The following is an 18,136-nucleotide window of genomic DNA, read 5'->3' as shown; positions in this document are numbered from 1 at the left end:
AGTAGTTAGACTAAAAAGTTCTAGGAAAACAAGGAAATGAAAAATTGAAGTAGTTTTGCTAACCTCACCATAAATCTGTAACCTATTTGCTTATTTTGTGTTTTTCATTCCTACAACTTGAGTCTTTTCTGGGTTCCCAGGTAAAGGGGGAAATGGGATTCTTTTCCTCCAGGAGCATAGGAAGGTTTCCACTAAACTCGAATCCACAGAACTACAACTACTACCTGGTCACTTTGAGTTCTTAGTGGCAGTGGATCAGCAGGAAAAATAAATTACTGTAGTGGTGATAATAATGGATAATAATAGCTAACATTGCTGCTATACAGTGGAAGTAAACTGGGTATGTCCAACAAAGTGTAATTGTAGTAATCACAGCCTAAGAGGAGCAAGGCAACTACAGATTCCTATGGGAGGAAAGTCTGGTCACCACATCAGGCAAACAACCCAGACTATTCAAATTACTGGCAAAAAGTGAAGTAAATAAAGAATGAGTTGTAGAGGAGAAGAGCGTTGCCTTTGGGTTACCTGCAGCAATGAGGTCTAGAACCTATTTCATTAATCCTCTTGTCTGAGGTCACTCAGAGAGCTTGCCTGACCAATTGGAATTATTCTTCCTTGCTCAGGGAAAAAACTGATGGCATTCCCTCTGATAATTGCTAAATACTATGGTATGAGACCTGGACACAAAGGAAAGGTAAGGGAATGTGGGTGGTATTAAGAATGGATGACATCAAATATCTTTCATTTCATCATTTCAGATCCTCTCACCATAGGTGGACTCTCATCCCATTTCTGCATGTGCTTGACAGATTTCACAGAGACATAACCTGCAAGAACACTAGCTATGGCCTTTCATTCCCACCCCAAGGCTTCCATATTGATATTGCTTTGAGATCACACAGGAAGCCGAAATGCACATACATATATCCAGAAGTACAGGATTGTGCCTCTTCCTCCACATCCACGCCAACAATTATTATTGCTTGTGTTCTTAATAAGAGCCATTCAAATTGGACTTAGATGAAATCTTAGGGTGGTTAGAGATGATGAGCACTTTTCCATATATCTGTTGATCACCTGTATATCTTCTGTGAAGTGTCTGCCTAGTTCCTTATCACATTTATTGATTGGATTCTTTTATTGATTGGATTCTTTGTGTTTTTGGTATAAGGTTTTTTAAGTTCTTTATAAACTTTGGAGATTAGTGCTCTGACTGAAGTGTGTGTGGAAAAACATTTTCTCCCACTCTGTAGCTCTCTTTTCACAATATTGATAGTTTTCTTTGCTGAGAAAAAGTTTTTTAGTTTGAATCACACATACATTGCTGGTAGTTGCAAACTGGTGTAGCCACTCTGGAAAGCAGTATGGAGATTCCTCAAAAAACTTGGAATGGACCCACCATTTGACCCAGCTATCCCACTCCTCAGTTTATACCCAAAGGACTTAAAATCAGCATACTACAATGATGTAGGCACATCAATGTTCATAGCTGCTCAATTCACAATAGCTAGATTGTAGAACCATCCGAGATGCCCTTCAATTGATGAATGGATAAAGAAACTGTGGTATATACACAATGGAATATTACTCAGCTATAAAGAAGAATAAAATTATGACATTTGCTGGTAAATGGATGGAGCTGGAGAATATCATACTAAGGGAAATAGGCCAAGCCCAAAAAACCAAAGGTCAAATGCTTTCTCTGATAAGTGGATGACAATACATAAAGGGGGGCTGGGAGGGGTAGGGGGAAGAGAAGAATGAAGGAACTTTGGATGGAAAAAAAAGAAGTATAGGGAAGTTAACACACCATAGGACAAACCTATGACCAAGGGGAGTCAGGAACCAGTGGATCAATTCTTCCCACTTTCTTCCTACAGGCATTAAGAAGTATTTAGACTTTTGGGAGCACATTTCTGCAGATTAAGCAACCAAGTACACTTAATAGTGGCTAGCCCAAATAAGGCATCTTTGTGTTAGCTCTTCTTCCTTTCCTGCTTTACCCTCCTTGGCCCTCACTGGGATTAAACTCAATAATAAAATAATAGCTCAGGCGATATTCGGGTGTGTATGGAGAAAATCTCAGCTATTACACGTACTCAAAATTCAGGGGTATAATACGCAACTTTCAATAGTGAATGCTGGCAGACATAGCTTTCTTTTCCACTCAGCAAACAGAACACTTGCAACAGAGCCAGTACCTCCCCTGAAGGAGATTTAGAAAACAAAATGATAAAAAGTCAATTGATGAAGAAGACACAAGAATAATAATTATTTACCTAATAACAGAGCCTGAAGACACTTGAAGCAAATATTGATAGAAGTGAAATAAGAAATCAGCAAATCCATAATTAGAGTTGATGAGTCAATACTTCTCTCAATGAATATCAGAAGTAAATAGATCACAAAAGATAAAGAAGACTTGAGCAGGGGGCTGGGGTTGTGGCTCAGTGGTAGAGTGCCTGCCTAGCACCTGAGAGATCCTGGGTTTGATCCTCAGCACCACATCAGGATAAATAAATAAAGATATAAAAATATTTTAAAAAGACTTGAGCAACAGTATCCACCAACACTCTCCCTCACAACTACAATATATACATAATTTTCATGTATACATAAATATTTACCAAGGTAGACCATATTCAGGACCATAAAATTAGTATCAATTTCAAATGATGCAAGTCACATAATATGTTCTTTTTTTAATATTTATATAAATTTTTATTTTATGTATTTTTCTTTTTTTTTATTGTAAACAAATGGGATACAACTTGTTTCTCTAGTTGTACATGAACTAGAGGCATATCATTTGTGTAATCATACATTTACATACGGTAATGATGTTTGATTCATTCTGTTATTTTTCCTTCCCTCCATCCCTTTTTTCTCTATATAGTCCATCCTCCATCCATTCTTACCTCCCTACCACCCACTATTGTGTACAATCATCCACTTATCAGTGAGACCATTTGTCCTTTGATTTTCTAGGATTGGCTTATCTCACTTAGCATGATATTCTCCAACTTTATCCATTTGCTTGCAAATGCCATAATTTTATTCTTCTTTATGGCTGAGAATATTCCATTGTATATATGTACCACAGTTTCTTTATCCATTCATCAATTGAAGGACATCTAGGTTGGTTCCACAACTCTGGCTATTGTGAACTGAGCAGCTATGAACATTGATGTGGCTGTATCTCTGTAATATGCTGATTTTAAGTCCTTTGGGTATAGGCCAAGGAGTGGGATAGCTGGGTCAAATGGTGGTTCCATTCCAAGTTTTCTAAGGAATCTCCACACTGCTATCCAGAATGGCTGCACTAATTTGCAGCCCCACCAACAATGTATGAGTGTATCTTTTTTCCCACATCCTTGCCAACACCTATCGTTGCTTGTATTCTTGATAATCACCATTCTAATTGGGGTGAGATGGAATCTTAGGTAGTTTTCATTTATATTTCTTATTACTAGAGATGTTGAACATTTTTTCATATATCTGTTGATTGCTTGTAGATCTTCTGTGAAGTGTCTATTTGTTTCCTGAGCCCATTTGTTGATCGGGTTATCTGTATTCTCGGTGTAAAGTTTTTTGAGTTCTTTATAGATTCTGGAAATTAGGGCTCTATCTGAAGTACGAGTGGCAAAGACATTCTCCCACTCTGTAGGCTCTCTCTTCACATTACGATAGTTTCCTTTGCTGAGAGAAAGCTTTTTAGTTTAAATCTATCCCAGTTATTGATTCTTGCTTTTATTTCTTGTGCTAGGGGAGTCCTGTTAAGGAAGTCTGATCCTAAGACGACATAATGAAGATTTGGACCTACTTTTTCTTCTACTAGGTGTAGGGTCTCTGGTCTGATTCCGAGGTCCTTGATCCATTTTGAGTTGAGTTTTGTGTAGGGTGAGAGATAGGGGTTTAGTTTCATTCTGTTGCATATAGATTTCCAGTTTTCCCAGCACCATTTGTTGAACAAGCTATCTTTTCTCCATTGCATGTTTTTGGCACCTTTGTCTAGTTTGAGGAAACTGTATTTAGTTGGGTTTATCTCTGTGTTCTCTATTCTGTACCACTGATCTACCTGTCCATTTTGGTGCCAATACCATGCTGTTTTTGTGACTATTGCTATGTAGTATAGTTAAAGTTCTGGTATTGTGATATTCCCTGCTTCACTCTTCCTGCAAAGTATTACTTTAGCTATTCTGGGTCTCTTAATTTTCCAAATGAATTTCATGATTGCTTGCTCTATTTCTGTGAGGTATGTCATTGGGATTTTAATTGGAATTGCATTGAATCTGTATAGCACTTTTGGTAGTATGGCCATTTTGACAATATTAATTCTGCCTATCCAAGAACATGGGAGGTCTTACAGTCTTCTAAGGTTTTCTTTAATTTCTTTCTTTAGTGTTCTGTAGTTCTCACTGTAGAGGTCTTTCACCTCTTTTGTTACATTGATTCCTAAGTATTTTATTTTTGTTGAGGCTATTCTGAATGGGATAGTTTTCCTAACTTCTCTTTCTGAGGATTCATCACTTATGAATAAAACTGCATTAGATTTATGAGCACTGATTTTATATCCTGCTACTTTACTGAATTCACTTATGAGTTCTAGAAGTTTTCTGGTGCAATTTCCCAGCTCCTCTAAATACTGAATCACAAATAGGGATAGTTTGAGTTCTTCTTATCCTATTCATATCCCTTTAATTTCTTTGGTCTAATTGCTCTGGCTAGAATTTCAAGGACAATAGTGAATAGAAGTGGTGAAAGAGGGCATCCCTGCCTTGTTCCAGTTTTTAGGGGGAATGCTTTCAGTTTTTCACCATTTAGAATGATATTGGCCATGGGTTTAGATAGCCTTTACAGTGTTGAGGAATGTTTCTACTATCCCTATTTTTTCTAGTGTTTTCAGCATGAAGGGGTGCTGTATTTTATCAAATGTTTTTTCTACACCTATCAAAATAATCATGTGATTCTTGACTTTAAGTTTGTTGATATGGTGAATTACATTTATTGATTTCCAGATGTTGAACCAACCTTGCATCCCTTGGATAAAACCCATTTGATCGTGATGCACTATCTTTTTAATATATTTTTGTATGCGATTTGCTAAAAATTTGTTAAGAATTTTTGCATCGATGTTCATTAGGGATATTGGTCTGAAATTTTCTTTCATCAATGTGTCTCTGTCTGGTTTAGGTATCAGGTGACATTGGCTTCATAGAATGAGTCTGGAAGGGTTGCCTCCTCTTCCATTTCATGGAATACTTTGAGGAGTAATGGAATGAGCTCTTCTTAAAAGGTTTTGTAGAACTCAGCTGAGAACCCATCTGGTCCCGGACTTTTCTTTGTTGGTAAGCTTCTGATGACTTCTTCTATTTCATTACTTGAAACTGATCTATTTAAATTGTGTATACCCTCCTGATTCAGATTGGGTGAATCATATGTCTCCAGAAACTTGTTGATGTCTTCGAGATTTTCTATTTTGCTGTAGTATCGATTTTCAAAATAGCTTCTAATTATGTTTAGTATTTCAATCATGTCTGTTGTGATCCTCCCTTTTTCATCCCAAATTTTAGTAATTTGAGTTTTCTCTCTTCTTCTCTTTGTTAGTGTGGCTAAGGGTTTATCAATTTTGTTTATTTTTTCAAAGAACCAACTTTTTATTTTGTCAATATTTTCAACTGTTTCTTTTGTTTCAATTTCATTGATTTCAGCTCTGATTTTAACTATTTCATGTCTTCTACTACTTTTGGTGTTGATTTGTTCTTCTTTGTCTAGGGCTTTGAAATGTAGTGTTAGGTCATTTATTTGTTGATTTTTTCTTCTTTCATTGAATGTGCTCCATGAAATAAATTTTCCTAAGTACTGCTTTCATACTGTCCTAGAGATTTTTGTATGTTGTATCTTTGTTCTCCTGTACCTCTAAGAATTTTTCTATTTCCCCCCTGATGTCATCATTCAATATCATATTATTTAATCTCAGGTGTTGGAGTAGTTTCTGTTTTTTATTCTGTCATTTATTTCTAATTTCAATCCATTATGATCTGATAGAATACAAGGTAGTATCTCTATCTTCTTGTATTTGCTAACAATAGCTTTGTGGCATAATATATGGTCTATTTTAGAGAAGAATCCATGTGCTGCTGAGAAGAAAGAGCATTCCCTCTTTGTTTCATGGTATATTCTATATATGTCCATTAAGTCTAAATTATCAATTGTGTTATTGAGATCTGTGGTTTCTTTGTTCAATTTTTGTTTGAAGGATCTATCCACTGGTGAGAAAGGTGTGTTAAAATCACCTACTATTATTGTGTTGTGGTCTATTTAATTTCTGGAATTGAGAAGGATTTGTTTGACATACATGGATGAGCCACTGTTTGGGGCATAGATATTTATGATTGTTATGTCTTGCTGATTTATGGTTCCCTTAAGCAGTATGAAATGTCCTTCTTTATCCCTTCTGACTAACTTTGGCTTGAAGTCCACATTATCTGAAATGAGGATGGATACCCCAGTTTTTTTGCTGAGTCCATGTGCATGGTATGTTTTTCCCCATCCTTTCACCTTTAGTCTGGGTGTATCTCTTTCTATGAGATGAATGTCTTGAAGGCAGCATATTGTTGGTTCTTTCTTTTTAATCCAATCTGCCAGTCTAGGTCATTTGATTGATGAGTTCAGGTCATTAACATTCAGGTTTATTGTTGATATGATTTATATTCCCGGTCATTTCGCTCATTTTTGTTTTTTAACATGACTTGGTTTCTCCCTTAATTGGCTATTTCTTTAGGGTAGTTCCTCCCCTTGTTGATTTACATTGTTGTTTCATCTCTTACTCATGGAATATTTTGCTGAGAATGTTCTGTAGTTTCTATTTGTAAATTCTTTTAAGCTTTTGTTTATCAGGAAAGGATTTTATTTCATCATCAAATCTGAAGGTAACTTTTGCTGGGTATAAGATTCTTGGTTGGCATCCATTTTCTTTCAGGGCTGGAAAAATGTTGTTTCAGGCCCTTCTAGCTTTTAGGGTTTGGATTGAAAAATCTGCTGATATCCGTATTGGTTTCACCTGAATGTAACTTGATTTTTTTCTCTCACAGCCTTTAAAATTCTGTCTTTATTTTGTATGGTAGGTATTTTCATTATAATGTGCCTTGGTGTGGGTCTATTATGATTTTGTGCATCTGGAGTCCTATAAGCCTCTTGTACTTGGTTTTCCATTTCATTCTTCAGATTTGGAAAATTTTCTGATATTATTTCATTGAATAGATTTTTCATTCCTTTGATTTCTTTCTCTGTGTCTTCCTCAAATCCAGTAATTCTTAAATTTGGCCTTTTCATGATATCCCATAATTCTTGTAGATTCTGTTCATGATTTCTTACCATCTTCTCTGTTTGGTCAACTTTGTTTTCAAGATTAAATATTTTTTCTACACTGTCTGAGGTTCTGTCTTCCAGGTGTTCTATCCTATTGATTATGCTTTCTATGGAGTTTTTAATTTGGTTTATTGTTTCCTTAATTTCAAGAATTTGTTTGTTTTTCAGAATCTCTACCTCTTTATTGAAATGATCTTTTGCTTCCCACATTTGCTCTTTTAACTGTTGATTGGTGAAATCATTCAATGCCTGCATTTGCTCTCTCATTCATCATTTGCTTCTCTGATCATTTTAATTATATACAGTCTGAACTCCCTTTCTGACATTTCTTCTGCCGTGCTGTCATTGGATTTTATTGATGTAGCATCTAGATTTGTTTGGGACATTTTCTTTCCTTGTTTTCTCATATTGCTCAGGTATTTTCCCCTCTAGAAGTAAAAATCTGAGATATTGCAGTTTTCCCCCTATTGACATATAGTGTCCCTGTAGGTTTCCAATAACTCACTTCCTATCCTTCAGCAGCCTGAAGTCTTGGAGGATCTTGATAATTCAGTGATCCACAAAGGAAGCTGCCCCTTTAGGTGTGGTGGCCTCCAGTTGGGGTATATTCCCTGCTAGTGGGCAGAGGCATGTTGACTGATGGTCAGCCAAAAGGGCATTAGACTTGGGGCTAGGCCTGGCTAGTCTGGGCCTGGGTCTCTGGTCCTACCACTCTGGCAGGGAAGCCTCACCAGGCAGGGAAAACTCATCCAGTGGCTCTGAGCTGGTCCCAAGTCTCTCAATACCTCCTCTTCTTGAATCCTGAGTCCTGGAGCGATATGGAATGCAGTCACCCTCTAATCCACCATCTTGAAACTCCCCATAATATATGTTCTTGTAACAGAATGGAATTGTATTGAAAATACCAGAAAAAGTAGGCTATAGAGCAACTCTTAGCAAATTAAAAAAATTGATATAATTCCTTGCACTTTATTATATCATAATGGAATGAAGTCAGAAATCAATATGACAAAACCCTACAGAAACTATATAAATACATGAAGATTGAACAAATACACTATGGAATAAAAAATGGGTGACAGAAGAAATCAAGAGAGAAATGTTAAAATTCTTAGACTCAAATGAGAATAGTGATACAATGTAACAGAATTTCTGGAATACCATGAAGGTAGTTCTAAGAGGAAAGTTTATATCAGCACAATTCACAAAAGTCATACTATGAAACCAGTGTAGGTGTCCATAGTGGGTGAATGGATAAAGAAAATGTGATTTAGATAAATATTTTTATATATAATGGATTTTTATTCATCCATAAATAAAATGAAATTGTGTAATTTGCAAGAAAAAGGATGGAACTTGATAACTTTATGTTAAGTGAAGTTAGTCAAACTCAGAAGGTCAAGGATTACATGTTTTCTCTCATATGTGAAAGCTAGAAAGGAAAAAGGAAAAGAAAGGTGAGGGGACAAGAATTTCATGAAATGAAAGGGAGATCAACAGAGTAGAGGAAAGGGACCAGGGAGAGAGAAGAAGGAAGGGAAAGGAGAAATGTTGGGGAGTATATTGGCCAAAGTACGTTATATTGTGTGCGCGTACAAATATGTAACCATGAATCCCATCATTTTGTACAACTATAATTCACCAGTAAAAATATGGAAGAAAAAAGAGAGTTGTTTGTGATTCAACAAAAATAATCATATATACATATGAGTTACCTAGGGATAAATCTGACCAAAGAGTTATAAAATATATATACCAGAAACAACAAAATATTGTTGAGAGAAATTAAAGAACTAAATATATTGACAAATAAACCATGTCTATGGATTAAGTGTCTCATTGTCAATTCTCCCCAAATTGATATGTAGATTCAACATAATGTCAATAAAAATACCACCAAAGGTTTTTGTAGAAATTGACAAAATGTATCTAAAATTTATAGGAAAAAATTCCAAATTGTGAAAATAATTTTTAGAAATTACAAAGTTGGAAGACTTTTCATAAGGGCCTTTTGAAAAGCTTTCTCATAAAGACTTTCCATAAAGCTATAGTAGTTGAGAAATGTGGTATTGGCATAAATACAAACATACTGATAAGTACAGAAATTAACACAAAAATGTATGGACAATGATTACTGAAAAAGAAGCCAAGGTAATTAAATCAATAAAGCATAACCTTTCCAGCAAATTATTCTGCTACAAAAGGATATCCAAATAAATGAATCTCAACTCCTGCCTCATTCTGCATTATAAAAATTAATTCTAAGTGGGTCACAGCATAAATGAAAAAGTTAAAACTATAAAATTTCTAGAAGAAAACAATTCTTAGTGAATCTGGGTTAAACAAAGATTTTTCTAAGTAGAACACAAAATTCATGAACAAAAGAAATACAGAAAGGTTGGGCTTCATCGAAATTTAAAACTTCACACTTCAAAAGACTAAAAGAAAATTAAAAGACAATCCACAGACTGGAATAAAACACAGCACTTATATAATTAAAAATCACTCTGTTTTAAAACTATGTAAAGACTTCTTAAAATTCAACAACACACAACCAAATGTTTTAAAAGCAAAGATAAGACTTAGATACCTCATCAAAGAAGATCTCGATAGCAAATAAGCAATTAAAAATGTTCAATATCATGAGTCATTAAGGACATATAAATTAAACCCAGTAAGATAACACTATGTATCCACCAGAAAGTCAGAAATTAAAAGACTGATTGCACCAAGTGGAACTCTCATACAATGATGGTGAGAATATAGGACATAAAGAGAGTGGAAACCAATCTGACAGTTTCTCAAAATGTTAAAAATACATCTACCACTCAGTTTAGACATTACACTCCTAGATATTTGCAGAAGAGAACTGAAAACATGTCTTGAACATCCAGACTTGTACATCAGACTTTGTATGAATGTTTATAGCACCTTTATTTTTAATAGCTAAATACTGCAAACAACTCAAATGTCTACCAACATGTAGGTAAATAAGTAAATTTTGGTATATCCATACTTCAGAAATAGACTATGGTCCCCCATGATCCCTGTGTCCTCATATTAACACCCTTGTGTAATCCCCTGTCCTTGGCTCTTACTCTATTCAGGTCTGTAACAAAGTTCTATGGACTGGGTGACTTAAATAGTAAACTTTTCATGCAATTCTGCAGGATGGGAAGTACAAGACCAAGACACCAGAAAATACGTTGTCTAGGATGGGCCTTCCTTTTGGTTCACAGATGGCCATCTATGTATCCTTGCTGTATCCTTCCCAAGCAGAAAGAAGCAAGAGACCTCTCTGGGGTCTCTTATGAGGGCACTAATCCCACTCATGAGGGTTCCACATTCATGATTTAATTACTTCTAATTACATCCTGAAGGCCCCACTTCCAAATACAATCACATTTTGAGGGTTAGGATTTCAACATATGAATTTGGGGGGGATATAAACAAGCAATACACAGCTTCTTGAGTGATTCCTTCTTATTTGTTTCTAGCCCATAAAATGCAAAAAAGGTGGCAGGGTGCATGTTATTATATGTATATTATTATGTACATGCCAGTACATTGGTCTTTCTGGAGTCTCTGACTTTCCTGCTGGCTTTGAGGAATAAGTAGCCATGTTGTAGAAGCTCACATGGCAAGGAACCGTGGGTGGCCTCTAGGAGCTGAGGGTGGCTTCCAACCTTCTACCAGCAAGAAAACAAGGTCTCAAACTAAGTCTCAAGAAAGTGAATTTTCCAAAAGGCTCAAGTTTAGAAGCAAACCTCCAGAAGAGAATACAGCCCTGAATGACACCTTGATTGTAGTCTTGCAGAGGACCCAGGTAAGCCACAACAAGAATCCTGACCCACAGAAACTGAGATGACCAATATATGTTGTTTTAAGCCATGAGGTTAGAGATATTATAAGGTTCTATAAATGAAGGGGAAAGAAGAGAAGAAGGATGGGAAATGGATATGATATTGTAAAAATATTTTCTACACCCAAGCATAACAATTCAAACTATTATCAACCACAAAATAAAAATCAAGAAAGGAAATCAAACTATGTCTTTAAGCTCTTCTTTTGCTGAAATACAAAAAATGAAGAAACTTACACTTAAGTAGTTTAAGTCATGCCACATAGAAGCTATAACAAATCTTATAAAATAAGTGCAAATGAAAACAATTGGTCTAGTGTCCTTTAACATACTTTAATGACATGTTTGTTCTGTTTTTCAGTAATGAGGATACTTGCTTTTTAGAACTGTAACTAGTTCACTGAAATGCAAGCAAAGGCTTCTAAGCACCTTTGCTGACAACCTCTCTGAGAGGAATAAGAGCTATCTCTTCTACCTGTTCTTCCTCAGTAAGTTCAAGCTGGTAGAAGGATATTCAATTGTGCCACTTTGGGCAATCTGAAATAGCACAATCAGTTGTTTCTGTTAGAAAGGCAGGAATGTATGTATTCCCCGATATCTTTTTAAAAGCTATCTACCAGTGTCACTGTATCCTCTCTCCTGGTACCCAATAATCCTTCTAAGAGGGCTTCCATGAGACAGGGGAGGAGTCAGAATTTGCACAGTTCTTGTAGTTTTCTGTGAATGTAATCCACAAGATAGTCCAAACAAACCTTTACCTTCAGAAATTCTGTTTTCTGATTTTATATATTTTACATATAATTGATATAGCATGGGCGATTAATGTGTGTCAGCTCTGGTATATTTTTGTAGCTCTTTGTGTGTGTGTGTGTGTGTGTGTGTGTGTGTGTGTGTGTGAGGTATCTTATTTTTTCCTGTGATGTGCCCCTATAAATTATATCATAAAGGAAATCATCAGAAAGCAGGATGCATTTTAAGAATGATGTAATATTTAGTGTTCCTGTTGCTGACCAAGATAGGTAGCATATTAAATAATTTTATGAGTTAAAATGTATTTCATAAAACCAGATAGAAGAATGTGTATGCACACACACATATACACAATACACAGATTTAATATGTGAAAAGCCCCATATATTACACACACAATACAGAAAAATAATTTTACACACTGTTTCTGTGTATGTTTCACCTGAAATTAATATAATGGCCAAAATAAACATTTAAATATATAACAAAAATTATTTGCCTTCAGAGAACTTAGTAGTATAGATGGGAGTCAGGCAAGGGGATGAGAGGTGATGGGCAATTGGTATGTGTGAGTTATCTCATTTCTTCAAAATTTCATAAGAAGTTAAAACTGATTCTTCTGTTTATTTTAACAAATCTAGTTATATATAACCATTCACATTATAAATAAGCAAAGAAATGTCAAGAGAAATCTAGAAACTTAAAGACATTATTAAGAACTTTACAATAATTTAAGAAAAAGAAGTCTTTCAATGATTATCTCCATCACTATCTGAATAGTCCCTCTACATACAAGCTGAGCACCTCTAATCCAAAAATCTAAAATCTGAAATGCTCCAAAATCTAAAGCTTTCTGAACACCAACATAATGTTCACAATATTTCATATTTTGGAGCATTTCAGATTTTGAATTTTTAGATTAAAGATGCTCAACTGGTAAAGTCCATGTAAATATTTCAAAACCTGAAAAACTCCAAAATCTGAAATAATTCCAGTCCCAAGCATTTCAGATAAAGGATACTCAATCTGTATTAAGCAGCATATACATATGCCTGAAAGAAAAAGAGCAAGAATGCAAGAATGAGGTTTTTGGTAGTAAGAAACTGTGTTCAGGAAATGAAAATGAGTTTCAGGATGGCAGACTGTGGGGCATGAATCAGAATCTGGCAGAAATTGCCATGCTCCTTCATCATAGTATCAATGAAGAGGTGAAAGGATCAACGTGTGGCTGATATACAGAACTTATTTTTTATTTTTGGCACTGGACTTGAACCCAGAGACACTTTACCACTGAGCTACATCCCCATCCCTTTTTATTATGAGACAAGATCTCTCTAAATTGCTGAGGCTGGCCTCAAACTTGCAATTCTCCTGCCTCACCTCCCAAGTCACTGGATTACAGGTGTATGACATCGTGCTTGCCATAATTTTTTTTTAATTTATTTTTAAGGCTTCTTCCCTCCATCTGTAGGCCCCAGCATCTGCAGCATGGGGATCTTCCAGAAGAAATGAGTAAGGAAATTTGAAGGACTTCAGGAAAAAAGACATAACTTGTTTGTTTCGTTTAGTTTTGCTTCGTTTGGGTTTGGTTTCTAAGGACATGACTTGTAAACTTTTTACCAGTCCCAAAGATATTAATGAAATATTCAACCTTTTTTGCAGACCTCAGTCTCCTGCTAGGAATGAAGAACAGTGATGGGCAGCAGTCACAAAAGGAAGGGCAACACCGTGAAGTATGGCAGAGACCCTGGAAATTGCCAGCCTAGCCCCCTTGGCCAGATCTTGATTCACTTACCTTTTCCTGTAGCCTAATGTTATCCCACACCTTGCTGCACACCATACACTCAAATGCATCGATGTAATTGTCCTGATTGATGTCTTGCACTCCCCACCTCCGTTCCCTGAGAGTGGCCAGAAGCCGCTGGTTAGAGATCTCACCCTTCAGCTTCCATTCTACGTAGGCTTCATACAATCTGTCATCATAATCCAGTTGTCTGATGTAACTCGCCAGTTCTCTGGGATGAGAAAATTCTGATACAAGAATAGCACTTCTGTTACTTGGAAGCCAGTCTGCAATGCTGGGGGATCCGTAATAGACAGGGACGACTCCCAGTTTCAGTGGTCTCCAGAACTTTTCAGTGATGTAGTCATCACAAACTGCATTCTCAAAAGCAAGGATAAATTTATACTGTGCGATAATCCTATAAAAGTCATCAGCATCCATGGAGGCTGGATTTTTCAGCTGCTGAGGGAGATCTTTGTTTCGTAAACACTCACCATAGGAATCAACCTCGATGTAGGTCATCAGCTCACGAACATAGCTATCCCTGTCTGACGGTGGGTCACAGTCTGACTGTATGTACACCAGAGGAGCAAGTTGTTTTCTTAGGTTGTTTTTGGACTGTAAAGGAACTAGGTATCGGAGTGACTTCAGGACTTCCACACCCTCCAGGTATTGGGTAGTCAGTGGCAAGTGGGAATGCCTACTGAAAGTGGCAGTGTAGTTGAACAAGGTGATGACTGGCTTATGAAAGAGCTTATAATTGTTTTTGGGGGACTCTTCATGAAAAAGGGCCCAGTCATGATGGGCTTTCCGAGGCAGAGGTAAGCTTTCTATGTTAAAGTCAGTACCTAGGCAAAAAAAAAAAAAAGAAAGAAAGAAAGAAAGAAAGAAAGAAAGAAAATACTAATTAGTATGTCCAAAAGGATTTTGGTATCTACAGTTAAGACAAGAATTCAGAGTCTGAGGCTATAAATAAGGAACATGTTACACTGTCACTGTAAAGTGCCTGGCAGTCAATCATTAAGACTTTAACCCCCAAAACTGCTCAAGGACAGGATCACTGATTAGAAGGAATATTCTTCTCATTTTTGCTAAAGGAAATGGGAGTAATGTCAGGCCAGATGCTAAAGGAGAATTTACTCCACCGCCTCCTGCAATTGGGTTTTCATTGGAGAGGTGTTGTCCATGGGAGGTCAGGAGAAATAAGAGATCAAGATAAACATTTCTTTAAAAAGAAAATGCAAGAGAAAGGAAGCCTAAAAGGAAAAAGCAACCAAGTTGGCGGATTGATTAATTGGGGGAAAAAAAAAAAAAAAAAAAAAACAGCAAAATCATGCAAAAGTAGCAAGAAGAGATATACAAGATAGATTTTTTTTTTAATCCAAAATGATCAATTTCAACAAAGTGCAGTTAATCAATCTTTGTCAAAACTGTAGACAGAGGCTTTTACAGACAAAAGAGCTGATAATAGCACTATGTTATAGACCATTGCGGGTGGACATGAATTAACAAGCACATCAAGAAATAAAGAGGCCTAACAGGATTATAATTAGGAGTGATTCTAGCTTCCACAGGATTCATTGGAAAACCTTTGAAACATGATAATGTGGAGGCAGAAGTGATGGATGTGGGAAGCAATTGTTTCCTGACTGTGTGGGTGGAGATCCACTCAGGAAGAACTTAATTCTATGACTAAGGAGGAAGAATTAAGACATTATCACAATAAGTAATGTGGAGTTTCTGAATGTTCCTGACACATGATTTTGTGGGGGCCCTGATTTGAATTTTTAAAAATAAATGTAAGCAAATGGGGGAGAAAATCCATCTTTCAGCACCTGCAGTGGAGAGGAGGGGGGAAGATCAGCAAATAAATAAATAAATATAGCAAAAATAAAACCCACATTCTTTGGTAAAGCTTATAAAAATCATTTATTTCATGCCAGTCAGTGAACACTCTCTCAAATATAAACTCTTTGGTAACAACACATCCAATGAGAAATCAATTAATCAAGAAAGGCTTTTTAAAAATTAAAGATTAGATAAGATTACGGCAGAGGAAGCACAATGATCTCTGGGAAATTGCTTTTAGAAATGCCTCTGTCATCAGTAATGAGTGACATGTAAAAATGGGTATACATGTGTTTATCTGACATTTGCTATATTTGACTTTTAGCATCAAAAAGAATACTCATCCATACCTGTAAATGTAATGACAAATAGAACTGGATGGTTGGCAAAAGTTAATTCTCATTAGGAGAGAGAAACAGGAAGACATGAAAGAGAATTTGAGACAAAAGGTAATTCATTGCACTGAAGCAGCTGCTGCTCAGAAAGAGTCTAGGCTGGTCAGTGGCCAATGATGGGAATGGGAACTCAAAAAACTTGAGTTAGAACATAAAGTTTCCACCTATGGCATAACAGAAACCAAGGTCATTTACCAGCAGAGAAAGTACAAAGTGCAATTCATGGGAATCAGAGGCAGGAATTGAAGTTGTAAGATTAGAGGCTGAATCAGATAAGACTTAAAACTAAGGAGGTCCAGCATTAAGTGCCCCCACCCCCTGACCACACAAGATCGGTTACAGGTGTTTTGAATGAGCGACTTTAATACCTCTCGCTGTCTCTTGCTAACTGCTGGTGGCATGTGGTGATTCTTAATTTGGCTCATTGTGGGTACACCAAAACAAAGATCCAGGGAAGCAGAGACAATTCATACTACAGTGCTTCAGAGAATGGAGCCGGCCTGAGTTCCATCTCTGTTCATCTACATCAGCAAAGTGCAGGAACTAAAAATGTAAAAATGGCTATGTCATGACTCTTGTGGGCACTATGTAGGTCCACTCAGGTTGTGCAGGTGATGCGACTTGTGGGACTTGAAAGCTGCAGTTATAATGAGCCTGTCACTCATGGTAACTGCAGGTTTATAGGTTCATTATGCCTCCAGCCAAGTGGTTATTAGAATCTTGACATTGAAAGAAAGAAGAGAATGGGGTCCCTCACACATGCAATCTAGAGTAGCAAAACACACCACAGAATCTAAGCAAGAAATATTTATGTACATGTATTAAGAAGCAACACCTTAAAAATTAAAGTGTGATGTTCCCATACCCATCTGAATTCTGCTGAGTTTCAAAGTGGTGGTATCTTAAATAGTGGGGGATGTCTCTTTAATAGTTAAAAGGGTCTATCTTTCCAGGAATATTTTCCAGATTTTTAAAAATCCTTCCCTGAGATACACAAAACAATCTACCCACTTGCAGTGAGTAGATACTATCACATTGAAAATGGGTTTTATGTTAGATTCTTTCAAACTAAAATTTTCTGGTGAAGATGTATCATTTTGTCCTGTAAACTTGTCTCTGGAACAAAGAGCTTCAGATGGGAAACACCCGGATAACGAAATTAGAACCACAACGGACCTAACCTACTACACTAGCCTACAAAATGAGAGTCAAGGTGGGGCAATTTCTAAAAGGTGTTGGATGTGGCTCATGAAACAACTAAGTGATTTAGGTGTCCTTACCTCCAAAAGAATGTCTACTATAACAAGAATTGGAATTCAAGTGTTTAAAGAAACTCACCAATGGTAAATCAAAAAAATAGAACTAAGTTACATGCAGCTGGCTCACTAGTTTAGACAGTCATCTTTGTTGCCTCTTAACATTTAACAACTTTAGATTCAGACTTTCATTTTTCTGGGTTATTCTGTGTTTACTGAATACTGACAAATTTATTTGTTCCTTTAAACAACAGCTGACAAATAGAACTTAAGCACTAAAGTGCACTGTAAAGGGAATTACAACTTAGAATACAAATGGAATGAAATTAATGCTGGGAAATGATGCCAGATTGCTGACTATGAAGGCTGAATTTAAAATAGCAATAAGCAGAGGAGTAACATAAATTACAGGATGTGTTTATGTGCCCCTCTCCTTCTGCAGGGGCATGCATGCTTCTTTCATTATTCCCACACAGACTGGGGAAAACAGAAGGCAACACATATGATTCACCCCACTCTATTAAACAGAGTGTGAATCACTTATCCAGAGCTACATATCCCAGGTGGGGTCAAAATTTCAGACTGGCCAATAGCAAAGGACCCCAGGGATCAATGGCCCTACTATGATGTTGATTCTCTTGAATGAATGACCAAATCTGGCACTCTCAAGTATGCCCCAAAATATTCACCACCAGCTTTTAGCATACTGAAGATGTGGAAACCACAGTCTGTTCTGGGAGATGGCATGCCTTAACATGGAACAGAGAAGTACTCTCATAAAATGTCCTCCAAAGCAATTTCGATTTTAAAAAAAGAATCCCCATCATAAAGTTTTACAATCATAGGTCCTATAAAGTGTGGTCCCATCAAA

The 18,136-nt window shown here is 36.5% G+C and overlaps 1 protein-coding gene across 3 annotated transcripts in view; it reads right to left on the bottom strand.

The window, feature by feature from the left end:
• Window positions 1-18,136, bottom strand: part of Fut10 (fucosyltransferase 10) — a 109,069-nt gene that overhangs the window by 23,872 nt on the left and 67,061 nt on the right. For all 3 annotated transcript variants that reach the window (XM_047550981.1, XM_047550982.1, XM_047550983.1), the window contains one exon: window positions 13,779-14,614. In XM_047550981.1, the coding sequence (XP_047406937.1) occupies window positions 13,779-14,614 (836 nt within the window). The remainder of the gene's footprint in view (window positions 1-13,778; window positions 14,615-18,136) is intronic.

The sequence above is a fragment of the Sciurus carolinensis genome, chromosome 4, assembly GCF_902686445.1.
Source record: "Sciurus carolinensis chromosome 4, mSciCar1.2, whole genome shotgun sequence".
Lineage (NCBI taxonomy): Eukaryota > Metazoa > Chordata > Mammalia > Rodentia > Sciuridae > Sciurus > Sciurus carolinensis.
Note: the sequence above shows the minus strand (reverse complement) of the source record. Positions and strands in the feature narration are given on the sequence as shown.